The sequence below is a fragment of the Microtus oregoni genome, unplaced genomic scaffold, assembly GCF_018167655.1.
Source record: "Microtus oregoni isolate MIOR12 unplaced genomic scaffold, Mior012 000086F_ref0000336, whole genome shotgun sequence".
Taxonomy (NCBI): domain Eukaryota; kingdom Metazoa; phylum Chordata; class Mammalia; order Rodentia; family Cricetidae; genus Microtus; species Microtus oregoni.
The window spans coordinates 1,772,234-1,798,696 of record NW_024544552.1 but is presented as its reverse complement, the minus strand read 5'-3'; the positions used below and the strand labels follow the sequence as shown (position 1 = coordinate 1,798,696).

The window sequence follows — 26,463 nt, the reverse complement described above, 5'->3', positions numbered from 1 at the left end:
CTTTCATTGTTCTATAAGCCAGGTAGAGAGACAACAAAACTGTTCCAGCTTTGGATCAGATAGATGTTTAGTTCCAGAATCCAAACAGAGATTAAAATCAATGTGAGACCTGGGAATCTGGATAAAAAAAAATACATCTTTATCTAGCTATGTCATTTAACATGTTATCAGAGGGATCAAGGGCTCTTTTGTGCCAAGTAACCTGAATCGGAATATCTTTGTTGAGCCAAGGAGGCCATGATTGAAAAATGTCTATTTGGGTGGTCTGGTCCCTGCTTTTGTGAGCTAGTTGTTAGAGCTTTCTTAGCTCCACCCATATGACAGCGCACCCTGCTCTGCCTTCTGAATTTTTTCTTACCCAACTTCAGCTTCAGTTCTTTCTGGACATAAAAATTATAGCATTAATAATTTCTGCCCCTTTATTTTCTTCTTATTTCCGTCCTTACCAGCCCTTTCATCTCATAACATTTGCAATTTATTTGTGTGTTTAATCTCTGGCATTTAATCTCTGCCTTTCGTTTTGATCTTTAGACACCACAAGGTCATGCCTCATATCTGGTCAGTTAATCACTAAAAAGAACACAAAGCAGTATAGCTCCATTTTCTGCTCGTGGATGTGTGAGTTGGGAAAGGGAGGTTCCTCTCTTCCCGTCTGTCTTCTTCTCTTTCTCCCTCCTTTCTTCCCTCAGTAACAGTGTGACAGCCACTCTGAGTGGCATAGATCCCACCCTAGACTGCATTTCCTGCAGTTCATCCCTCATCATTCTCCCTGTTCCATCATTTCATCCAGTATTTCCAGTTCTGGAGCTACACATCTATTGTATACTTTCTCCAGAGCCCCAGTTTTCATTTCCTTTAACACAGACAGGTGTTTTCTCGACATTTTCGGTGTGGTCCTTCCACAGCCTCTAAGACACTCCTTCAGACCATCCTTGTGTCCAGAGCATGGTCTCTTATACCATTATCATTCTGGTCAACGTCTTTTAAGAGCTCTCGTTTGTTAGGGGTCCTCTCAACACGTAGAACCTAGATCTGAGCCCTCCATTCTGTATACCTCCTGTCAGGGCAAGAGTAGCCTCATGCCCTCCCTTGTCCTGGATGCTAATGCAGTTGGAGAATGCATTAGCGTTTTGGCTGCCACACACACGATTGAATCATTCTTAGCTTGCAGCCAAGTGAAACCTCTAAGTGTTTGTTTTTTGTTTTTGTTTTTAATATAAAGACTTTTGTTTGTTGAGCCAGGTCTCTTCCATTCTACTCTGTGAAGCTGATGTTTTCAATGCGGGCTTCTAATCATCTCTCTTAAATTTTATTTAATTCTTTCAAGTTTTGCGAACACAGTGTCCTCCCTTCCTTCTGTCTGCTTCTTTTACATTCCCCAGTACTTTCTGTGAGCCTCCTCTCATCAATCAACTCAATCTGGAAGGAAGAAGCACCCCTCACCAAAGCTGGAAAGGAGGGAGGGGGATGGTCAGAACAAGGCTGAGTATTTGTAATGTTCTAGGTTGACAAACATAATCAGTCCACTTCACCTCCTTCTCAGGCTACAGGCAGGGAGAGCGAGCCAATTCATTTGCGCTAACCTTCTGCTCCAAGTCCACACCCATCCCTTCTGCTCTGGCTAATTGGTTTTCTGTGTGTTGGCTTCCAGAATCGTCCACAACCATCTTACAAGCATTCTTGACAGCAAATGTCTGTCTCTGGGTCTGCTCGGGAGAAACATACCAGTGAGACAGGCACTGGCCGAACTTTGAGGTCAGCTGTGAAGAAGAAGCCTACTCGAGAAGATCTGCTGACTACGGGTGCTGGGGATGTGTGTTCTGGACTCCAAAGAAGTCCGGTGCTGTTTCATGGAAGACTGAGAAACCATGACTGGGAGAAAAGGAAGAAAGAAAAGGACCTGCTGGGTCCGACAAGACAACGTTGATTAAAACTGCAAGTTTTCTTGCTCTGTCTCCCACTCTCATTACATCCATTCTGTGGTTTAAAAAGCTAACATGACCAAGGACCTACAATGTATGAAAGACAGATTGCCCCCAGAGAATGGGGGTCACAGAGAACAAAACATGAAGGAGGGACATAGAGTTTAGAGGTAGATAAGGGGTAAGGCTGATGGGAATGCTAAATTAAAATTACTTAGTAGAGAAAACGAGGCAAAAGTTGCTATATAGATCAAAATGACTTTTCTCTTTTGGGAAATGTGGTCCCTTCCCTGGGCTATGATAAAAACGGAGGAGAGAACTGATGTGAATGTGATTCAGAGCCAATGGAAGACTTCATGTCCAAGAACTTCAGAGAGTGTCCCATGATCCAATTTTCCTCATGTGCCAATGAAATATGACAACCTTTCCCTCCTTTTCCTGGCCATCACAAGCCTAGAAGTTCCCCAAAGGAAGAAGAGTATTATTGTTTATTGCATGGCTCAAAAACTGTGGTGAAGTCCTTCAGTTCTGTCAGGCACGAACTGTCACAGAAAAGGGAGTCACAGGCCCTGACATCATTAAATAACAAGAGAAAGACCTAGCTTGACTCAGAGAAAGTGAGGGTTTGTTATTGTTGATTGTTTTTGTTTTGATTTTACAAATTTCTCCAAAAATTATTTTCTTGTTTATCTCTGTTCCTGTCAGCACTAAATGACTATGAATCCTCCAGTGTGGGCAACTATGCTTTATCTATATAAAATTAACTCATTTGCTTATATGTTTATCAAATGCTTACTGATCTCTGTGTCAATGCCCAGGCTAGGTACTCTTGAAGCTCAATACCTACTAGTGGAAGGAAGGGCTGGATGGGCAATAAACTGGTCAGACAGTAAGCGAATAACTAAGACAGTGTTGATGTGGAATTCTTGCTGCTATGGAAACAGCATCAGCTGGGTGTGGTGTCTCATGCCTGGAATCCCAACATGTCTTTCTCTAACTTGCTCAGAAAAACATCTCTGGCGGTGCTGTCAATGACCAGCGCTTTGTAATTGGGAAAGAGGGGAATGACTGAGAACACAGGGTGACTAAAGACTTTGGGGGACTGAGGCAGGGCTATTTTCATGAGCACTTGCTGCTTTTGTAGAGGACCCAAGTTTAGGTCATAGCTTACAGCTAACTGTAACTCCAGTTCCAGGGGATCTGCTGTCCTCTTCTGCCCTCTACCTGTGCATGCATCCACCTCCATGTGCTCACACAGGCGCACACATACACTAAAATAATACCAAATTTTTCTCTCTCTCTCTCTCTCTCTCTGTGTGTGTGTGTGTGTGTGTGTGTGTGTGTGTGTGTGCACGTGCGCGGGCGCACATACACACACACACACACACACACACACACAGAAGGGACTTAGCCATCCAAAGAATTGAGAAACTGCCATTAGGAATAAAACTTCAACAACAAGAGGAAAAGCCAAGTTCCAAGTCTCAGACTAACTACCAAAACTCTGAGACAGTGGGCACAGTGCTAGCCGTGAACTCTGAGAGGGGTTGAGGCAGTGAGCACAGTGCTAGCCGTGAACCATAAAAGCAGTCAGCATAGGGAGACTAAATCCCAACTCTGAGTTATGATAGCATAATTCTTAAAGTCGGACTCTGTGACTTTCAGAAGATTTCCTAAGATGTGCACATCTCCCGTCCTCCACAACATTACTTGCTTTCAAGGGGAACACAAGGTACATACTATTAGCAAGACTAGAGTTACAAGGGGTGGAATGTAATTTCTCCAGCACTCGGAAAACTACTTAAGAAATTTATTCAAGTAATCATTCTTGATGGGGGAGACACCATGTGGGATGTCTTTGGGTGTCAGCAACTTTGGGTGCTCTGAATGTGCTAGAGATGCACCAGAGGAAAGTAGAAAGCAATGGTAGAGATGGGGAAGTTGATGCTCTCGGGCTCGAAAACCAATTAGCAAACAGGTAGACAAGAAATCGGAGAGACCTGAGAGTTATGAAGACATAACCCTGTCATGCGTTTAAAAATATAGAAAGCATATTCTAAATGTAAAAGAGGCACGAAGATACCTGGTCTCCTGCAACCATGTCTCCTCAGATCCTCCTACCCAAATTATCTGGGAGTTCTTATCTGGGGTTCTCTCTTCTCTTCGTCTAACAGATATTGAAGGGATAAAAACCAACACGAATGTTTTTCTGAACTGATGTTTTTAGATACCCCCACCCCCTGTATGCTCCATACCTCTCCCACCCAAATCACCTAACTGTCTAGATGATGGTATGCAGACACTTGGACTTGTTCATTAACCTAAACAGCCACATTCATCTGCAAGGTGCATTATTGTTAATTAAAACTGCGATTCTCCTCGTGCCCAGACGGAGGACTGCTGTTGTCAGAATAATTAGATAGCATAGGATGGTTTTCATGCAAATTCCCGGCAATTAGAGTTGGCGATGAGTTGGGTTTGAAATCCCAGTGAAGTTCTCAGTGAGAATTCCTTGGAGGCTGCCAAAGAAAGGTGTTGGGGGACAGGGGAGGAGGGTAGAGGTATGGTGGTGGATGAAAGCGTTTGGGAGACAAATGAGTGATTTCTAAATTCTCTAGGGTGTGGGGCTCAGCCAGGAGTAAATGAATTAGAAGCATCAATGTGATGTTCAAACTTTTCTCAAAAAGAAAAGAATTCTCCCCTTAATGTAAATTGACCCTCCCCAGGGCTTTCTGCATTCCCAAGAGCTTGTTTCCCTGACTCTCCTCTTTCTGTGAGGTTTTTTTTCTTAGCCAGGAGGCCCAATAACTCATACGCAGCTAAAATCCCTGCCAACCTTTAGATTAAATTCTAAGGAAACAGGATTTGTATTCCTGAAGGGTTGCACAAAAGATGCCGAGTTCCAACCCAATTTAGAGTGGTTAGTGGTACCCATTGGGTTAAATGGTTTGGATAGCAGGTCCCCATAGAAAGCTTCTAGAATTGGCTGAGGTCAGAGTTAGACATAAGGATGAACTATACAGCTGCAGTATGCGAAATGGCAGGGAAAGAGCAGTCCCAAAAGGCTTGGGGCAAGACAGCAAGGGGGAGGGAGGGGAATGAGAAGGAGATAACTTTAAGTGCTCTTGTTTCCGAACCCACTGTGACCTCTTATCAGTTGCTGGCTTCTGTTTCTTCTGCCTTCCCTTTGCAAGAGATGAGATAGCTGTCAGCTATGACCAGGACTCTCTCAACCCCGACTAACTGAGCAAGGAGGGAGATCTAGCTGGGAGTATAGGATCGAGGTAGAACAGACAGCCCTAGTGGTGTTAGGCCAAGTTTCCCCTTAGCATTGGAAGAATCGGGGAGCCAAAACAACCTTACCATCCCTTAAACTAGGTCAGCCTCTAAATCCAGTTCCTCATAAGAGAGGAAAGCAACATCTGGAATGACTGCAAGGGCAGCTGGAGATTCTCTCTCTCTCTCTCTCTCTCTCTCTCTCTTTGTCTCTCTCTCTCTCTCTCTCTCTCTCTCTCTGTGTGTGTGTGTGTGTGTGTGTGTGTGTGTGTGTGTGTGTGTGTGTGTAAAAGGCAACTAGAAAGGAAATAGAAAATGAAAACACCAGGACACATTCACCATCACTATGGTTGGAGACCTAGGCATAATTTAGGCTTGTAAATTATTTCTCTTTTCCTCATTTTCTTTTCCTTTTTTTTATGTTTCAGAATGTCTCCAGTGTCTCAATCGGTCCCATAATCCCGCCTTTCAATTTATGAGGCACCAATCAGGAACTAAACCTGGTGGTTGCTAAGAGACCAGAGGAGGGAGATTTAGAGTCTTTGTCAAGGCACCCACCCAGGAAAATTCCCTGATCCTTATGCACCCTCCAGCCCAGGATGTTTTAAGTCATCCCTGCCCCTCTCCTACAGTTTCCTCTCAATCTTAAAACCCAGAACATCATGCATAGATATGTTAGGAAAGAAGACAGTAAAGAACATCTTTGAAAGTATGGAGACTGGAAGTAGATTCAGATTAATGTGAAGTATTTGCTCAAGTTTTCCTGGGTAAGCTGGAGGTCGGTTGCAGGGAGAAATCTGTGGTCTTTCCAGGAATAGGGTGAGATTGTTGCTGGCAGGAGTACTCCATAGGAAGAGGGTCTTGCTTGTTGTCCTCCTAAACACTACCCAAGGTTCACTGAGCAGGGCATGGAGACAACCCTCTCAAGTCACAAGAAACACACAGAGAAGCAGGCAAGTATGGGGGGCAGATGTCCCATGATGCTGGATGGGCAAGAGGAGGAGGAAAAGACCGGTGGGAGGTAAAGGCTTCCTTTGAGAGCTGGGATTTGAGAGGGAAACGTGGGCGTTTGTGTCACACGATGGATTGGAGCAGGGTGTCTGCCTTCCAGTTGTTTCACCATTTCTACCTTCATGATCTCCTTCATGCCACACCACACACAAATGTGCTACACACAAAGAGCAAGGGGAGGGAATTTGATGAATAAGGATTTCTGCCCCCACACCCTGGATAGGTGCAGCACAGAACTAAGTTAGGGAGGGGGTATGGGTATGGTGTGTGTACTGCAGATACTGACTGAGATGTAAGCTCATGCACAGACACGTTTCACTGAGTGCATGCATCCATCATAACATGCATACTACAGGCCCTAACAGATTGAGAGAAAGATGTATAGGCACACTCACAGAAAGAGGGAGGGGGAAGAAGTAATAAGGGTCATGATGAAGAATAAACCTGCAAGAACACACACACACAAACTCACATTTCCCCCAAGCGCACATGGAGAGAGACAAGCATACAGAGGAACCAAGGTCATGGTAATGGGGAAAAAAACCTTCAAGTGTGCATATGTGCATGCAGAGAGAAGAAGAGGGGGAGGGAGGAGGGGGAAGGAGGGAGGGGGAGAGAGAGAGAGAGAGAGAGAGAGAGAGAGAGAGAGAGAGAGAGAGAGAGAGATTGGGGGGTATCCAGGTCATGATGAAGAATTAGCTTGCAAAAAACAGCTCCTAGGAAGCAACATTTTATACTCTCTTGGTATATGCCCTAGTCTAGGCCATGGTAACATCACTGGCCAAGTCACTGGCAGCCCTAACAGGGTAGCTGCTCCCCAGTGCCCCTGAGCTTGCTTCTTTCATTTCCAACCACCACTCCAACCTCCAAACAAAGTCAGAGAGGACAACCAAGTAAGGATTACCTGGAGGGGTCAGACAAGAAGACAGGAGAGCAGCATACACTCTGAGCTTTGCTCTCTGCCCCTCACCTCTGACCCCCCCCCTTTTGGCTTCAATATTTATTCCACATATTTTATGAAATATGGCTTCTCTCTCTCTCTCTTTTTCTCGTGAAGCCTTGTTTTCTTGTTTGGAGTGTTCATTTCTCCACTCATGTTGTTGTTTATTTTTCCTGTCCCCACAAGAAGACAGTTTTCACTCACCTCAAGAGAACATCTGGCTGGGCGGTGGTGGCGCATGCCTTTAATCCCAGCACTTGGGAGGCAGAGGCAGGCCGATCTCTGTGAGTTCAAGGCCAGCCTGGTCTACAAGAGCTAGTTCCAGGACAGGCTCCAAAGCCACAGAGAAACCCTGTCTCGAAACCCCCCCCCCAAAAAAAAAGAGAGAGAGAGAGAGAGAGAACATCTGTATTCCCTGAGGGTGTTTAGCCACCATTCTCTTTCTTCCACAGCAACTCTAGGAACAGGAAAGCCAGGCGTGCACAGCCCTCCTTTCTCTCCATGGTCTTTCTCCTTTAGTTCCAGATGAAATAAGGAAGCACCCGCTTCATAAAAGCAGTATAGACTTTAATTTAGGTTGACATGTGGGGAAGGAACTGGGATTTGCCTACAAGGGGATCCATATGAGAAGACTGTCTCGTAGGGAGGGACAGAGAGGACAAGGATCGACGGGTGGTCTGGTAGCAGAACAGGGCCACGAGCAGGGGTGTAGCCACACAGTGCAAGATAGCCAGGGCTTCTGCCAGGTCCAGCGTGATATCTAGAATCTTCTGGGACAGACATGTTTTCAAAGGCATGATTTTGGATCCCACCAAGGCATCAAACATAAGAACCATCCCATGAGGCCACCAGAAAATGAACCAGACCCACAGGACATTAACCCAGGGGCCTGGCTCCTTGCTCAATGCCTTCTTCAGCCCCTTGGCTGCCAAAAGAGCCAGTGGTAACACAGTGAAAATGGTAAAACAGATTGCAGAATGGGTGGACTTCAAAGCTTCCAGGCCTCCTGTGGATGCAAGGGTGCAGAGACCATTGTAGACATCAGTGGCCAAGGTGGCTGGCAGCCCTAACAGGGCAGCTGCTCCCCAAAGTCCCACAGTGAGTCCCAAGGTGAGGCCACGGATTTGACCTATACCCAGTCGGGGGTTCAGGCAGGCATAGCACACTATCAGCAGAGCCTGGGCAAAGGCTGAAGTATACCAGACCCAGGAGCCCAGGTAACACAGGACTGTGCCATGGGCATGGTTTAACCCTGGTGCCAGGACAGGCACCGCAGTGCTGAAGAGGGCACTGCCTACTGCCAGCTGTGCCAGAATAGGCCAGCTGGGGCAGACCTGCCAGTGGAAGAGAGGTTTGAGAATTGCGAACAGGACGATGCCACTTGCCAACAAGCCCAGGAAACTTGTGAGGATGAAGAAGGGCAGTGAAGAATTATCAAGTAGATTACAGGAGTGGCAGGGAGCAGCTGCTCTAATGGTGTCGTTATCGTAGCTAACAGTTGAGTCATAGGTGCCGTTATCTTCATATGCATAATTCGAAAAATCCAAATACTGAGTTCCAGTCTTGTCTATTTGAAAGGAGGTTTCCACCTATAGGGTACACCCAGAAAGGACAGTCAGTCGGGGGGAGGGGGGCGCATCTAACACAACAATGAAGAGGCTAGAGTATACTTGGGTTTGGAGAACAAGGGATCTGCCTACAGGACGTGGGTACAGCGGGCATGGTAAGAAGGGAAGCTGAGGGACCTGCAGGGTCAGAGCCACAAAGGAGCCTGGGTAGAGCTATGTGGAGATTTAGAGAAGCAGAAGGACAGAGAGAAGTGAGGAGGAGCCAGCGTGGGACCGGCTAAAAGGTGGAGGAGGAAGAGCAAATAGGGACAGGGGGCTGAGGGAGGGAAAGAGAAATGATTTTTGAAACAGAACAAAGAAGCACAGGGATATGGTAAGGGAAAATACGAAAGGGTATAAAATCCTGAGAAGACAGAGACAAAGGTTCTGGAGCACGGCCCCCACACTCACCGGGTGCAGACAGTTCCCCATGGCACTGCAGGCTCGGGGTAGGCAGAGTAAGGAACAAGGAGACCTCTCTGTCAGCAGCTGTGACTCCGAGATAAGTGCCCAGGGCTAATGAACGCTCTCCGCTTCTGGGCAGAGCCTGGATGCATGTGTGGGGTCACACTCAGGAAACTACCCAATGCCTACTGCCTACTTAAACTTTAGGCTAACATGGGGGGGGGGGCTGTCCTGGGACTTCCTGTTTTGAAGTCAGATTTGGCTGGTCAGAATGGCCTCAGGGAAAAAAACATGGTGAGGGCCACAAAGGGGGAATTTTCCCAAAGGTAGCAAGGAAGAAGTCTTGTGAACTTTCCAGCAAGGGAGGATCCTTCAGGAATAAGGAAGGATGAGGGGCCAGGGGTGACATATGAAGCAGAGATAAGAGAGGGGTGCTGGGAAGTTGCAGTGACCAGGCATCTGATGATTTTCTCTGTTCTCTACTCCTTTGAATGAGATCCAAGGAAAGAGTTCAAAAGTTCCCCTGTTTGTGGGGGAAGGTGTGCTACTGGCATTGGCTGTTGGCTCCACCCAGACTGAGAATATGCAGCTAAGTGGATGCCTTTTGTGTGCGGTCGAATGAGCCAGGGAATGCACCTATTCATCTGTGTCCCTGGGTTCGGTATCAGTGTGCCCCCATCTGAGTGCCAGCTGCTACGTGGTGCCTGGGTGTGTGCCTCGCTATCTAGAGGCATGGGTGCTTCAGTTTAAGAGAAACAGAAGATGGGAGGCCTGTCAAGTCCATGTACTGGCTCTCCTTCAGGGAGCAATTGGGCATTTGCCTTACCACCTATAGACTCAACGAATGGATCTCTCACACCAAGCAGAACACATGGTGTCTGACACATCAAAATAGCCTCTGGGGGACCATGGGATAGCATACTTTGATGGGAGAGTATAGCCCACCAGGTAATCTCTATTCATTTTGTTGTGAGATGTACAGACTGTGAGACTGCTTCACTGGCTTGCCGTCTTTGCAATGAGTGGAGTTTTTGAGGGGACGTAGAATTTCTCTGGCCAGGAGAAATACAGAATCCATGTTCAGTAGGTGGATTCCCATTAACCCCCTCAGACTGTGGTGCAGAAGGCTGAGTACCCAGGTCAAGTTTCAGGGTTAACAGGCGGGAGACAGAAAGGTGGTTTGACAAAAATGGGTGAAGCTCTCCTTCCTGGATGGTGTGAGTGGGGTCGTCACCTCCATCATGGTGTTGGCCAGCATTGCTGGGCAGAGGGTAACAGGGTAGCAGTCGGTTGACATGCCTCAAATCCAAATGTTCTCGGGAAAGCAAATGACTCAGACACTCTCTCCCCTGATTCCACACACAGACGTTCAGGAGAGTGGCATGGCAAGGAAGCGGTACCCTTTGAGTGCCAGGCGCCAGGGACATGAGGACAGCCCTTAGTTACATGGAACCCAGCCAGCAGTGAGAATAGCGGAAAGGAAGCAGCCTGACCACACGGATAATCCAGATATATTGAGGGTGGTCCCTCTGAGATTAGCACAGGAGAGTTAGAAAGATTATAAAGATACACGATCCCCTCCCTGCTCCCTTCCCCCGCCCCCACCCACAGACAGACACACACAGCACAACGGCCCCTCTTCCCCCCGCCCGCCCAGTACAAATATGGCTTCTGTGTAATATGGACAAAGTGGTTCAGCTCGAAGAGGAAAAGTCGTTTTCCCAAAAGCGGGTGCTGGGAGATGAGGAGTCTGAACAGGCCTGGGGCCCAGGGCTCCCTTGCTGCTATAAGAGGAGAATCCCTGGCTGAAGCGAGGGGATGCCTGGGGTACCCAGGACCCTAACCAGGGGCTGGAAGATTCACGAAAGTATTACCTGAACTGAAGGAGTAGGCAGGCCTGCTGGATTGCAGCTGCCCCATTTTGCACACCTGTTGTCAGAGCAGGGAGGACATGCTGGAGGAGGGGGAGGAGAGTGATGCCAAGTGCATCCTGAGTCTGAGGGACAGACCAATCAGGATGGAGAGGGTGAGCAATCTCAACTCCACAGCAACCAGCGTGGTCATAGAAGGAAGACCGTAAACCAAAAGCTGAGATGGGGGACCCAGTCCTCTAGTCCCTAGGTACAGAGGATGGGAATCTAGAGTCAGTGCCAGGGAGAGGCTTGAGGGGTGCATAGCAGAGGCTGTGGCCCTGGCTCCATGGGTCAGAGATGGGAGGTCCAGGGAAGGGTGGTGAATGTGTGGTGTTTCATAGAGAAACAAAATGCACAGCTGGGAAACCACATCTTGGGACTCCCCCCCCCCCCTCTCAGACAGGCATCAAGAGTGGTTTGGAAATGACTAGGATGGAGCAGCCCCCCTAGATGAGGTACAAACCCTGACCAGGAGCCATTACTCCCAAAGCCCACCTCATGCCTTACGTGTTCCATGCTCTGGCACCCACCCAAGATCCCTGGTCCTTCTCTTCAATCCCTTTACTTCTTGCTCACACAAACACACATGTACACACATCCATGCACACTTACACACACAGAAACAGACACACACACACACATGCACAAAGTTCACATTATTCCCTCGGTTTGGGCAGGAAACAGCTCACTGCAATGAAGCTCCTTTTAGTAATTTTGTTGTCATGTCTGCCTGGCTGCTGAGGGAGGAGGGACCGAGGGCTGGCACAGGGAACAGGAGAGGGCACAGGGAGACACAGGGTGGAGGAGTAGTTGCTGAGCAATGCCATGAGAGGAGCGGTTGCCGTGCAACAGTCCAGGGTCTTGGGTAAGAATGAGGGGCCCCATCCGAGGTGGGGAAGCAGATGCTGTCCAGGCCCAGAAGCTGTGCCTCTTTCACGACTGCTAGGAGAGAAAGCTGAGCTCTGCTGTCCCCCAAGGGCCAATTCTGTGAAAGGAGCCTAGCGTCATTCATCGTGTGGGGGCAGTGGATGGACAGGGCCATTTCCGCCATCCTCTCTCTGGAAATCTGTTCTCTCTGGGAGGGACATGTTGAAGCCCTGTGTGGCTGCACGCCATCTTCAGTTCACATCTTCTTGAGGACTTTCCTACTCATTCCTTTCTTACGTAATGCAAGAGGAGTGGCGGCGTGACGCCCATCTCCCTCTCTGTAGCTCACAATACATGGCTGGCAGAGGTAGAGCCGCCTCCACCCCCTGCTTCCATTCCCAGGTTCCTCGGAGACACCTGGGGAGCTGGTCTGCCATGAAGGAAGGAGGGCTATCTTGAGCCCCCACCTGCAAACTAGCCCTGCTCCTCATTTGTTTCTCATCCCTCCAACTTCCTTCTCCTCCGAGCACTGCACATGCGCTGCTCTCCTTGCCCCCATGGCCCCTGCCTCTCCAGTCTTGGAGACGGATTTGATTTGGGATTGTTACAAAAATAATAATAACCCAAACGCAGAGAAGCCACGGAAAGGGCTGAGGGCAACCCACCCCTCCCCCCCGCCCTCCTCCCCCCCATTCCAAACCGAGTACAAAACCGCACCCAAAGCAGACATTCTGTACAGGGGGCTGGGTGGGCTGGGGAGCAAGCGGGAGGGGCGGCCCTGGGGTCGCTCTGTACAAGTTCAGGTTGGTGACAGCCCAGCAGTCCCCATGGGGCCCCTGTGGGGCACAGGAGGTGAGTGGGTGCCCCTAGATGAAGTACTCCTTCTTGTCATCCCCGCCTGACTGCCCGCCTTCTGCATTGATGATGGCCGTATCTGCATCTGGAGCATCGTCGGAGCCCTTCGCTTCGTGTGTCAGGTAGGTTCCTGTGTGGAGACAGAAGCTCCTCTTTGCAGAAGTGTCTCTGCCTCTGAAGTCCACCCTGCCCACTTCCCTACCCACCCACTCACATAGCTCTCATCTTGTCTTTCTCTTGCCTGGAGCTTTCTTCCACCCAACTTCTCTAATCTGCATTGCGTTTCTCTGCCAATATCCCTCACCTAACCACACCCCCATGAATAATGAATCCTACCCTTAACTAAAATCTCATCTATAATGTAGGCAAGGGATAAAAGAGGTGTGTGTGTGTGTGTGTGTGCACGTGTGTAGTGGAGATATGACTTAGGCATGGCCAGTCAAGGCAGCTAGGCTACTGGCTGCACGTAGTAACAGAATAGAAGGGAAAGTAGAACAGAGAGAAAAGAAAAGATATGCGTGAGGATGAAGAAGAAGGAGAACAAAGAAAGAAAAGTAAGTCAAAGAGATGGAAAAGAAGGCAAGGGCAAGAAGGAAGGATCTAGATCAAATGCAGAGAAGCAAGGAGCAGCTGACTAAGTAGGCAGGTCTGATTGGACTTGTACCAAGTGACCAGGCTTGACTGTGGGGTTGCTGTTGCTCAGTGATCACAGCATTGGCACTGCCTGGGTTGGCTGTCTTTCTTTCTCAAACACCCTAAGGGGCTGAATGAGTCTACAGGGACTTGCCTGAAATCTTCTTACTGTCTGTCCTTTCCTGACTGGTCTCCCCACCCAACCAAGTCCTCCTGATTAATGCCTCTGACCTTTGTGCCTGATCAAATAGTGTCCAAGGAAGATAAGTAGAATAAGCAGCAGGAAGACGATGAAAGCCACGATCCCTCCGATGATGGCATGGTAGGTACTGGAGGATGAGGGCACCGGACTAGGGTCTGCAGGGAGAAGAGGCATATAGTTAGAACTAGGATGGGGAGGATCTTTAGCTCCCATGCTGATTTGGCCTTAGATACTATCACAGAAGAGACATCAACATCAGGGGAATCCAGGAGGTATATGCAAGCACAGGGAACATGCCTTAGTCTGTGCTCAGGTGAGTATCATCACGCTGGTAATGTAGTAATTCTTAAAAGAAAAAAAGTGATGTATTCATCTGGCAATACACAAACCAGCTCTCACTCCACTATCCAAGTTGCTTTCTTGGCATCAAAGCTTGACCTTAATTGGAGATCATCACTTTAATAGCTGTGAGCAATATCAAAATTCTCGCCTTTCTTCCTTTTCTCCACCCCCAGTCTATCGTCCACCTCTCTCTCTCTCTCTCTCTCTCTCTCTCTCTCTCTCTCTCTCACACACACACACACACACACACACACACACACACACACATACATCTGTGTTTTCTTGCTCCTTGACTATCTCTCATGTCTTCTCAATCCTGTCTGCTCTTCTGCACTAGTCCCTTTAGGGGTTTGTTTGCCACTCTCGTAGTCCTAAGATCAGATGGGGAACAAACAGTGAAAACTGATGGGGCCAAGAATTAAGAGTTGGAAAGCACCTTGCAAAGAAAATGCTAGATTGTTCCACACTGTATAAGACTTGTAAATTTCACTAGAGAGCAAGGTAATAGTCTGATGTGAATTAGAAAATCATCTTCCTTCTCTAGGATGAGCCCAGGACCTCAAGCTCCACCCGAGAATTTTATTCCAGCCTGGGCTGTGACCTAGACACCTGCCTTATCCCATTTAGCATCTCTACTCCCAGGTATTTCATTCTTTCTTCTTTAAGCTCCCCAACCCACATGCTCTTAACATATCTGGTTGTTTTCTTCAGTAATTCCTTCTTGGCAAGGAAGACTACTTATTCAATAAAACCCAATCTTCTGACCCATCCAAGGAAAGAGACCTAATATTTCATCTCTACTCTGACATCATTCAAAAGTTTGTGCACAAGACTGGTTTGATTTCTCCCATGGTGTTAGTGTTTCTCCATTCACTATACAAAATTCACCATTCATAATAGGTGTGGACTGATCTCATAGTACAACCTGGACCAAGAGTGTCAATAAAAACCTTAACCTTGGTCAGAAGCCCAAATGTCTGCGGATAAGTGCACAAACCCAGGACATTCTGACGTCTCCACAATTACGTTAGCCGCAGCTATAACTCCCCCACCCATGGGAGAGCTCCTGTTATTCCCTGAATTCAGCTTGAGTCTTGCAGCCTCATTGACTCCTAGACTTTTGTTCTTTCCTACCTTATGTTTTCTCAGGCTTGACTGGGCCAGCTTTTTAGTTCCTTGACTTCCAATGCCTTATTTGAAAAGAAAACATCTGTACTACTTTTTTAATGTTTTTCTTAGAAGGGAGATGGAGGATGGACCAGGAGTTCCATGATGGGACAGGGGTGTTGACATGATGCAGGGAAAGATGACTGAAGAAGCATGAGCTGTAATCCACTGGGAAAATCAACCCTGGGTACTTACTCTGGAAGCTAGAGAAGCAAAAAAGTTCTTGAAAAAAACCACTGTTTTCCACTGTCAAAATGACTTTTGGGATTGTCAACAACCACCCTCTGTCTGAAGGTATAATGCACCTTGCATTTCATTTCTGGGAGGTCTTCACGCAGGAAGATTCCTGAAGAGGCTGCAGTAACTCCTTTCACCACCAGGCGTCAGCACTGGTAGCAAACACTAACCTACTCCTTAGCTTTTTATCCCAGGGCAGAAGGATCAACAAGATACCAACTGCAGGGTATATTAACTTTCTTTCACTGCCGGTCGCCATCAGAAACGGTCTGGAAAGATCCAGGGGATGAGTCAAGATCTCAGAGCCTTGTTGTAGCTCTCAGAACCCTACACTAGCCCTGTTGTGTCGAGGAGCTCCCCATGGGGTGAAAGGCTGACTCGGGATGTAGACTTTCTGGTCTCAAGCACCTAAGCCTCTTTCTCATGCCTGGGATTCTGGGTGTTAAGCATCCCTGCCTTACTGAGCATTTCAAACGAGGAAAGACCCTGAAGTTTCTTCAGCACTTCCCCTATTCTGCAGAAAGTTTTGAAGACTTTCTGGAAGGACTTCAATGGCATTAATGTCTTCCAACAAAGAAAAAAAAATCCTTACCATCTCCCTCTAAAGCCACAGCTGTCCTAGCCTGTCACTTCCCTTGAAGCTGGGTTTGAATGTATCTTTTGTGTGTGTGTGTGTGTGTGTGTGTAATGTGCATGTGCATACTAATGTACATTGTATGTCTATTCACTAACTGTAGAGGTCAGAGAAATGAATGCCATCCACCTGATTCTTTGAGACAGGGTCATTTTGGCCATCTCTCACTAGCCGAGAACTCATCAAATAAGATAGGCCGTCTCTGCCTCCCTAGCACCGGGCTTACAAATGTGAGCTCCCACACCTGTTTCTGTTTGGCTCCAACTGGCAGGGACTTGACTGACCAACCCAACATTCTAGGCACCTGGTGGCTCCAATTTTTGAGAAGCACTTCAGAAAGAAGCAACCTCTTGTCCCTTAGGAAGGTGAAGCTCCAGAGAAGAGATTCGGGCCATCTCTCGGCATAGCGCACACACGCTTGTTTCTTTTGTTCTTTGCCAGACTCTAATGCACACAGGGTCCTCAGGAAGGAAATGGGTTGCGGCGGCGCATATACTGTAGCTAGTCCTAGGAGGAGGAGCTTTTCAGTAAGCACACCTGCCGTCAAGAGGGGCCTCTAAATGAAGCTGACATTCTCCCCATCAGGGGATAAAGATGGTTTCAGAGGAGCCACTGCCTGAAGACAGAGATGATGGGAACCCATCTTTCTTATTGTTACATTAAGAAACAATAAGACTTACCATTGTTACACATCCCTAGGGCCAAAGGGGAGTGCCTTCTGGTAGTGCGCATTTTTTTATCCACCCTACTACCACTCAAGGGGAGGCGGTTGCCATCCAGAGAGCAAGAGATGGCTAACAAAGGGAGATGTTGGAGAAGAGAAGCCGAAGTGACTCACCATTGACGTTGAGGGTGAAGTAGGCTGTGTAGCTGCCCATGTTGCTGGTGGCTGTGCAGCCGTAGGTGCCACTGTCACTCTTGTTCAGGAAGGGGAAGATGAGAGCCCTCTCTTGGGTCATCTTCAGGGGTGGCTCGCTGCCTTCCTTTACCCACAGGTACTGCTGGGGACTGTTGAGATAGAAAGATGGGAACTACTCAGGATGTCCCAGACCAAAGGGCTGGAATAATTAAAAACAACCTGGTAGCAGGGAAATCAGAAACTGTGTGGTGAGGTTTAAGATGCTGTGTGGGCCAGAGGGTAAGTGTTGGTGGAGGGGTGAGGTATCCATCTTGGGTACAATTTAGAAAAGGCAGAGATGTTTTGAACCATATTTTACTGTGACTTCATTCCTTAGGGAAACAGAAGGAGCTGTGCTAGGGATCGCTCCAACCTCACTTCTGCTGTAGAAATAAAGGAGAAGCATTGTCGTACAGTTAGGGGACCAGGAGTTATGCCTCAGCAGGTACCCAAGGGGTGGGGGTTATCTGAGGGGTATCAGAGACCATGGACTGCTCTTCTTACACTGGATTGCCACGCCCCTCACAGTGTAGCAACAGCTTCTGGCCTTCCCGGGGATGCGCAGGCTCTGGTCTAATCAAGGCTGTCGGCGTGTCTGTGGAGAAGCACAGGATAGCAGCGCCAAGCTCCTCACTCTGCATAGGAGATCCCTAAAACTGCGGGAATCACCTAGTTACATGTTTTAGATTCTCCCAAAGTCTCAGAAGTGTGAGAGGCTGTGAACAAGTCCTTCCTCCTGGCTCTTGTGAACACGGACTATGAGTGCCATTGACTGAGAACAACCTGGTGTATCTCAACCTCTGAGTGATGGCATTCCAGCAGGCCTGTCCTTGGTGGGGGCCTATGGGATGTCTTAGCGGAGCTGAGGAGAACCCATGGTTTATTCATGCCTAGCAAACCGTCTGGCACCTAGACAGGATCTAATACATATTTTTAAAGGAACAAAGGAAGTGAACTTGACACTGACTGGGTCCACAACCTCTCAATTCTGTCTGCTCTGTGAGGGAGCTTGGAGTGAAAGCAACGCCCAAACACAAAGCATCCCTTTGAACGGTCAGCCCAAACATGGAATGAGAGTATAGAAACAGCAAGGGGTGAGGGTCAAATTTTGGCTGGAAAAAAACAAAAAAGGCCTGAGACAATATGGCTGGCTCTGTGAGAGAATAATGACATCTGTCAATGAGGCCAAAAGGCTGCATAGGAGGCTGGGTCCAGATGGCGGCTTAGAACAATGTGACCAGATGCTGGTTTGCAACCACAGATAAAGAGGATGTGCTATCCCTAAGGACAGAGCCAACCTTAACAAGCAGTTAATGAACATGCGTCCGTTAAATCACACAGGACAAAGAGACAGGTCAGGTGAGAAAATGGGTATTCCGGGGCTTCACAGCCGAAGAGGCCTCTAGCAGAGCACCTGGAATGGGGCATTTGTTGACTGACCGCTGATCACAGGCCCAAGGGGACTAGGCAGAGTAATCACCAAATGGCCTGGTTTCTAAGAGAGGACTCTGTGGGACTCCAATGGTATATTCTTCAGTTACGGCTGGGGAGCAGGGCTCAAGAGAACCGCCCTAGGCCCAGGACCTCACACTTGGAACTAGTAAATACAGAAATACTTTATAGCAAGTTAGAACTTGGAAGTTAATAGAGTTCTTCCATACATATCATTCCTTATTTCTCAATATAATTCAGGGGAGTACGGCAGATTCACCATGAGATTAGAGGCTTTGGTGAAGCCAATACAGCTAGTGCGTGACAGTACTAGCTAGGAGGCTACTCATCAGCCTGTCCATTGAATGCCATCCAAAATTAACGAATGTTAAAGTTTGGATAAAGGGTCTAGCCACTGATTAAATGGCACCGAAATTAATCAGCTTGTGTCTTCCATAAGCAGATTAAAAGCTATCACTATTTTTGAAAATCCCCAGTCTTTTGGTAAATTGGGAAAGCAATGCATGGCTGTACATGCCTCCATGCTCGACTTCCACACTTCCATTACTCCTTTCCCTTTCCACATGGAAAAGCGCCTTTGAAAGGCTTCCAGATTTTCCCCAGATGAGAAATCTGCAGAGACTCCAGATTTTCAGACATTCTTTCCTGGCACTAAAGACAGAGTCCACGAAGAGGATGCAGAGGTGTGGAGAAAGTGTGAAGCAGCGAGCCCCGGGCCACCTTAGGTCAGAATCCCAAGGAGAAGCATGGAAGGGGGCCAAATAGAGATGTGACTGAGAGGTAGAAGTCCTTGGAATGTTGCAAGACCGGAGAGAATTGTGCCTCGCTTCCACCCACAACTCTTGGCATCACAGAATGTCAGAGTGAGAAGCAGCCATAAGGATATCCAAGTTCACCTCTCGCGTTTCAGAGGGAAACAACCACGATCCGTGGAGGAGAGCTGTCTTCACACCACACAATCAGTATGGCGTGGAGTACAGACGAAACTACAGACCGAGACTCTGGGTTTGCTACTCTTACCACTGTTAAGTTACAGCCTAGCTCTGTTCCACCAGCGTAGCCCAAGGGCTGGTAAACTTGGCCCCTGGGCCAAATCTTGCCAGTTGCAAGCTTTAGTAAATAAAGTTTTATTGGAATGCAGCCCAACTCATTTGTTTACGCTTTGTCTGTGGCTGCTCTCCCGCAGCACAAGCAGAGTCAACTCAGTGAGACAAAGCCCTCAGCTCTCCAAGCCTTCCGCGTTTACTGTAGGGCCTTCTTTACTGAAGCTTTGCTACTTTCACTAAGCGTCAGCAGACTTCTCTTTTCCTTACTCCCTACCTCACACCTGGTCCTTCTCACCCCAGAGCCCATGACATACATAAAACTTCAATGCGCTGAGAGGTGACTCTGTCAGCTCCCTTTAGAGATTCATGGTTCACAGAGCACACGATGCTTGCTCCGTCATCTTCCCGCGTAACCTGGAATGACACTGAGCTGCTCACAGTGAAGGTTTTTCCATTGACATCTTCCTGGACTCGTGTTTGTTCTCCTAGAATGCAGAAAAAGACAGACAGACGGAAACACACACACACACAGAGGAGATACATTGTCAGTACGTACAGATAGACTGTATCTTAACAAACAGATACTGTCTGGGCCCCACAGGTTCTGAGTATATCTTGGAAAGACTCAGAAAATTTTTGAAATGGATATGAATGTGTACAGAGAATGTAGATCCTGACACACACATATCCACAATGTCACTGCCATTCACTTTCTTCATCTCCATTATTTCTTATGTGCCATATAAACACATATTGCACCACCCCTGTTCCTGTACCGCCTCATTTCTGTAACCCCGTGGCAGGAGCTACTCACCATGGAGTTCTTGGTCACCTTTCCTCCAGGTGAGCTGGGCTGCAGGCTTGCTCCCAGAAGACTGACAGTTTAGAGTGGCTGTCTCTTTTTCCCGCAGGGATGACTTATAACCAGTGATTATGGGCTTCTGTGGGATTCCTGCGATGGAGAGGGGATGGCCAGGATAGGAAGGAGAGGCACCGTGTGAAGTCACACTTCAAGTTCTCCCTGGAGATATGTCCACTATAAGGGGTGGAATATCTGAGCTCTGCTTTGGTTTAGAGAGCTGGGTAGAAGCACAAAGGGTCAGTGTTCTCTTGGATCTACTTCTTGAGGACAAAATGGGAAGACTAAGGTGAGGAGGTATGAGAGTTTAGGAGGAGTGGGGATGCGGTGCCTGAGCACGATAGTGACTGGATATCCCAGAGTCCAGCTAAGTGGCCATGCGGATGGTAAAAGGCCCAGAGCAGTAGAGGTGGGAATTGGAATACATGATGGAGATAATTGCATTCAAACAACTGAAGAACTTTTCTTGGAAATTAAAATAAGATATTTTATATAGATCTTGTGTCTCCACATGGAATTTTCAGAGTGAAGGGGAATGACCATTCCCTGCTATAAATTGTGAGGTTTACGCTTAAAGAGATTTGTTCCAGAACAAATAGTAAGTACAGCAGATCAGAATTCTGCTTTTCTCGTATTTAGAGGAAGGCGTGCAGACCTTTTCTGATATTATTGGAGGCCTGCCTGGTTCTGGGAGGCTTTGGGGGATCAACTGAGGGAGATTTGTTTGCAAAGCAGCGTGCCGCAGAGACACAGGGGTTGAGGAGCCTCACCTAGCACAGTGACAAGGGACTTGGCAGTTCGCACAGGCATGGTGAAGATGGAGCATGTGTACTCGCCCTCGTCTGCCAGCGCCACATTGCTGATGCTGATACTGAGCTCGTGGGGAGTGGATCTAACCAGCTGAATCCGATTATCTCGAAGAGCTGGGGAAATGAGAATGGAGAGTCAGGGTTCCACCAGTACCTTGCATGCTCATCTTCTACTCCTGTGCTACCGTCATTGAGGGGAAGGGAGGAATGGTGGGGGTGGGAGAAAAAACCAAAATAAAAGAAAATAAAAAACAAAAACCCCAACCAAAACAAACAAACAAACAAAAAAAAAACACCTTGAATTAGGACAGAATCATTCAGTGACTTTCATGAACCACTAAACATGGTAGCTTAATAGACCAGTATTATAGTCTGTATTTTTTGTAATTACTTAGGAAAAGCCTAGGGCTGTGTGACACCAGCTATCATAAGCACTTCTTTGGAGCTTGGTGCTCCAGCACCTTATAAGGCTATAAGACCTGTAAGACTATGCATGGCTAAGATCAGAGATGTAGTGCTGGTTTCTCTCTGCAAACAACAGAGGAGCCCACAGTTTATTGCTTTTTCAAAGAACATACCTTGTGCTTCTCAGCCTCTGGACTACAAAGATAGCCTTAGCCTCTGCTGTCCCTGTCTCCTAGCCCATGATTCCCATGGAGAAAGCTCACTCAGGAGACACTACCTCTCTTCTCCCCAAAGTAGAGCGTCTGCTGGGCAGGATTAGACCACTGTAGGGACGAGTCTTCATGGTCTTTCACTTGACACTTGAGCACCACGGTGCCACCGGCCACCACTGTTTCATCAGTAGTCCAGGGCTGGCTATCTGCAGGAGTAGAGCAGAGTTAGTTTTATAGAGTCCCGAGGATGTCTACCCATGACTGGGCCACAGTCAGCCTCAGCTAGTTTGTTCTCCCCAAGGCTCTGGTCTCTATCTACGCTTGAGGCTTCATGAGTGAAGGGATAGAGAGGTGGTTGTGGCAGTAGAGGGGAGACACACCTGATCTCTCTCACTGTGGACACACAGAAAGCATCATCCCTTGTTGAATGTTGGGTGAATGGGCAGGGTCACAAATGCTAAAAGGGTAAAGGCACCCAGATCTGAACATACTACTCCATGTGTGTCTTTTTAAGTATGGTTCTTGCATCCATCATTGCGAACACACATACATATCTGCCACCTTGTGTTCTGTCTTCTTGTTACCACTTATTGTAAGGGCAAAACCATTAGAAGCAATTATGACTACTAATCTAAGACTGAAATAGGGAAAAATCTAAGCCAGATCTTAGTGTGTATACATTCATCCACACAAAAGAGCAAAACAAACAAAATAGAAATTAAAAACAGAAACATTTTAGCATACTTTAAAATTTTTCCAATAATAACCTCAATCCAATCATCAAATTCATCATCAGTTTTCACTATTATTATTAATTATTGTAGCTGCGGTTGAGACAAGGTCTCACTATACAGTCCTGGCTGGCCTGGTATTTACTATGTATTCACAATGGTCTTGAATTTACCAAAGTCTTTCTGCTCCTGCTTTCTAAGTTCTGGGATTATAAGCATGCACAACCACATCCAATTGTTTGTTTTCTTTCTTGGTAACTCTTCCTGTCTCTCCAAATACAAACCCAAGTTACCACCCTGATATCATTTAAAGAGTAAAAGACTGAAGTTTTTCCCCCCTCAATGTACTGAAAGCATATTTTATAACTCTTCTCTCCTTAGAGAAATTAAATAAAACACAGACTCAGTTGATAGAGTCCTTGCCTAGCATTCAGGAAGCCCTAAACTGGACCCCCAGCACCGTAATGATTGGTTGTGATGGATCGCATATGTTATCCCATTACTCAGGAAGTAGAGACAGATGGCCAGAAGTTGTAGGTTATCCTTGGCTACACACTGAATTTGAGGCCAATTTGGACTGCATACACTCTATATCAAAAATAATACACACACACAATAACACACACACACTCACACACACACATACACATAGAAAGAGAGAGAGAGGAAAGAGGATGGAAGGAAGGAAAGAAAGAAGGAAGAGAGGGAGAGGGAAGAAGAAATCCAGGTATCTTTTGGATAGATCAGTTTAATGCCAAATCAACCTCCTCCTCAGGCCTAGCTGTGAACCTCTCCAATACTGACATCTGTTTCCCCCAACAGGCCTTGTGCTCAGTTCTCACAACATGGACTCTGATTCCTAGTATTGATTCCCTCATTTTCAGAATCGCTTTTAGTGACCCAACATCAGTGACCTCCTCAGAACTAATCTAAAATAATCACCTCCCTTCTCTGCTTCAGGAGCATCCAAAAGTCTGTTCTATGTCACCGAATTCCTCAACCAGCACTATTCATTGCTCAGTAGGAAACCAGGAATCATGCTTACCACATCCCCTACAGAGCACTATAAAAAACAAACAGATGGACTGAGTGAGTGGTGGTGGCGCATGCCTTTAAGCCCAGAACATGGGAGGCAGAGGCAGGCGGATCTCTGTGAGTTCAAGGCCAGCCTGGTCTACAAGAGCTAGTTCCAGGACAGCTAGAACTGTTACACAGAGAAACCTGACTCGAAAAACCAACCAACAAACAAAATAGATGCTCCCTTAACCACAGATTGACCCCACCTGCCTGTTTCTCTCTTACTTTTCTAGTCACCTGACTTGCATTTCCAGGAAATACTAGCCAAGAGAAGGCCCTCAGAAGGGAAGGCATGCTGAAAATTATGCCAAGCAAGATACACCATTAAGGACTGGTAGTTTCCAAATTGGAGTATGAACCCTGATGCTTAGTACTGCCTAGAACTGTAGAAGCTGGAAGTGAGGGAGCCACTGGGGCCAGGAATCCAATTCCCTTATCTCCTAGACACAGGCAGCAAGGCAACAGAGGCGAAGAGACTCCTAAAATCAGCCCACCAGTTCTCAACACTGTAACTCTCTGTTCTGTCCTGAACATGGAGCTGTTGTCGTTGGAATTCTTCCTAAAGCGACCCTCTGAAAGGAGAATTAAGACTATAATTGGATTTTGAGATTATTGTGTAGCCACTAAGCAAATCTGAAAGTGAAATTTTCTCAAAATTTCTCAATGGAAAGTGGCTGAGGCCCTTCATTTGCAATTGACATATATCAATTTCCAACCCCTAATTCCTCTGTCCTTGTCTAACTTGAAGAATTCCTCTTTGACAATGTCTTTCCAGGACCTCTTTGTTTTGAGTAATCCATTTCTCCCGGGCATCCTATTTTTGGAAAGAGGTGTAGGGTTACAGAGGTCTCTGTGCCAGAGTGAGAGAGGGAGTTGGTGCATGGAAATGTGGTGGTGGATGCAGAACTGAGGACTAAATGTCAAATGGGAAGGAGAAAGCTGTGTGGTAATGAGAGGCGTGAGAACATGGGGTGGAGTAATACGACTGGGAGATGATGTGAGGATGGGTGAGAGGCATCTGGAGAACATTGAGATGAGGGCCTGGTTTCTCACCTTGACTGGCCAGCATGTCAGGGCTGCTCCAGACTGTGGAGCTGAGGGCCTCGTCCAGTGGAGCCAGAGTTCCCAGCTCCAAATCCTGCTCCTGCCAGTAGCCTGGGGAGAGAACCTGCATCAGGGATGAACCCTGTGCACACTACTATAGATTGTGTCTACACTTCCATTGTGGGGGTGTGGGAGGGGCTAGGCCCCTATGGAAAATGGCTTCACCAACATACCTAAGAGAAAGTCAGACATTAGCAAGAGTTCTGGAAAAGGAAAAGACTCTCCTCTGATAGGCCATTTAAAGGAGGATGATAACGGTTTATCTGTCAACCATGTAGTGTGAGAGTCAAAGAGAACTTGGAGACCATTCAGCCCAGTTTTCCCACTTCACAGAAGAGGACAAAGAAGTCCCCAAAAGATTGAGAGGGACTCACTACAGAAAAATGAAAACTGAAAACAAAACAACCCATTATAAACTTCTTATCCAGGATTCTTTATGTTGTAGCACATTATCTATTAACACATTAGAGCATATGTTCACATTTGACTCTTTCCCTTGACCTATGAAAAGTGCTGGTATCGCCATTCCTGTTTTGCTTGGTGGAAGCAGAATGAAACGACTTGCCCAAAGTCATACAAATTGAGTAGACACTGGAAATGAAATGCCTGCCTTCAAATCCGATGCTCTTTATTCTAAGGTGAGACACCTTTGTTGTTGAAGAAAGATTGAAGTTGGGGCTAGAAGTTGCAGTACACATTGCCAGAGTCTTACCTTCTGCGCCCAGATTCTAAGTTTTCCTTTTAGGTTCGCAGGACCTGAGCCTGTACTTCGCTCTGATGAAACCAAACCTTGTCACCCAGGCAATAGTCACCACCTCTCTTAGGACTAGATCGCCGTTAGACTGTCTTGTGAAACACAGTAGTGTCTGGGGTTCACAAATAGAAAGAGCGTAGGGACAAAGAAACCAGCTAAGCCCCTCTGCAAGATCTCCCGCCACAGAGCCCTAGAGTGGCCAATCAAATCGCGCAAAAATAGTGAGATCATCAGCTGCTGAGCAGACACTGGAGTTGCTTCTCTTCCTGGGACAGCGTACAGGGACAAGTTTGTCAAAGGTCCCTAAGGGCGCCACGGTCTGGGTGGGGGTGGGGAGGATAAGAAGGTAGAGGTGGGGCTAAGAGAGAGCAGGTGGGTGGGTCAGAACTGAAAAAAGACTAAAGTGGGGTATGGACTTTTCCGGAGAAGAAAGGAGAGAGCACTAAGGAGAGAGGACTAATCAGAAGAAAAAGAAAGCAAGTCCGTGAGCGGAAAAGAGAGAGAAGATGGGGTAGCCGAGAAAGAGGGTGAGGGAGAGGAAGGAAGAAAGGGGGAAAGGAGAAAGGAGCAAGGGGGAGTCCTAGCATCAGATAAAGCTCTAAGAGAGTTTTTGGGGTTGGTGGGCTGCATTGTAGACAGCTGCCTTTCCCACTGCTCCTGACCTGGCTCTCCCAGAATATTTGGGAATTTACTTGGTTCTGAGTGACATTGAGAGACCAGGTACATCTCTAATGGGAAAAGAAGAGTTGATGAAGACAGGCAAAAGAGGCGAGGAAAATGGAGGGCAGGGCTCTCAGTTTCAGCAGAGAGGCAGTCCTGGGGTGCAGAGCCCTCATCCTGGGGACACCAAGGATGAAGACAACTGGACATTGGTGAGTGTTTCATATTATTTTCCAGGTTATACATTTTGGAGTGTGCTGTGCCAACATCAAGTAGGAAACAGGGGTTGATCGTGCTAAGGCATGGGCTGCTTGAGGGACAGGGAGGAGCAAGGCAAGCCATCTAAGCGCCCTCACAGGGCATTGGTAACCCAGCACACAATCTAAGAACCACTACACAAGCTTTTACTCAAATGGACCGAGGAAACAGCCTTGTCATACGTCAG

At 47.3% G+C, this 26,463-nt stretch overlaps 2 protein-coding genes across 3 annotated transcripts in view; both read right to left on the bottom strand.

Annotated features, from left to right (window-relative positions):
• Positions 1-7,705: 7,705 nt before the first annotated feature.
• Ackr1 (atypical chemokine receptor 1 (Duffy blood group)) lies at positions 7,706-12,625 on the bottom strand. The gene is made up of 2 exons (XM_041643432.1): positions 9,168-12,625; positions 7,706-8,738 (listed from the first exon to the last, which is right to left on the bottom strand). Exons 1-2 carry the CDS (start codon positions 9,186-9,188, stop codon positions 7,722-7,724), a joined length of 1,038 nt encoding a protein of 345 aa, XP_041499366.1. The 5' UTR covers positions 9,189-12,625; the 3' UTR covers positions 7,706-7,721.
• A 7-nt stretch (positions 12,626-12,632) lies between these two features.
• Positions 12,633-26,463, bottom strand: part of Cadm3 (cell adhesion molecule 3) — a 30,309-nt gene continuing 16,478 nt past the window's right edge. Inside the window, exons 2-10 of one of the 2 annotated variants that reach the window (XM_041643430.1) lie at positions 24,554-24,655; positions 21,758-21,898; positions 21,037-21,189; positions 20,222-20,359; positions 19,722-19,892; positions 17,414-17,504; positions 16,850-17,019; positions 13,661-13,786; positions 12,633-12,926 (exon numbers count right to left, since the gene is read on the bottom strand). In XM_041643430.1, coding sequence (XP_041499364.1) covers positions 12,808-12,926; positions 13,661-13,786; positions 16,850-17,019; positions 17,414-17,504; positions 19,722-19,892; positions 20,222-20,359; positions 21,037-21,189; positions 21,758-21,898; positions 24,554-24,655 — 1,211 coding nt within the window. In that variant the 3' untranslated portion in view covers positions 12,633-12,807. The remainder of the gene's footprint in view (positions 12,927-13,660; positions 13,787-16,849; positions 17,020-17,413; positions 17,505-19,721; positions 19,893-20,221; positions 20,360-21,036; positions 21,190-21,757; positions 21,899-24,553; positions 24,656-26,463) is intronic. The other variant, XM_041643431.1, reaches the window with a different exon arrangement.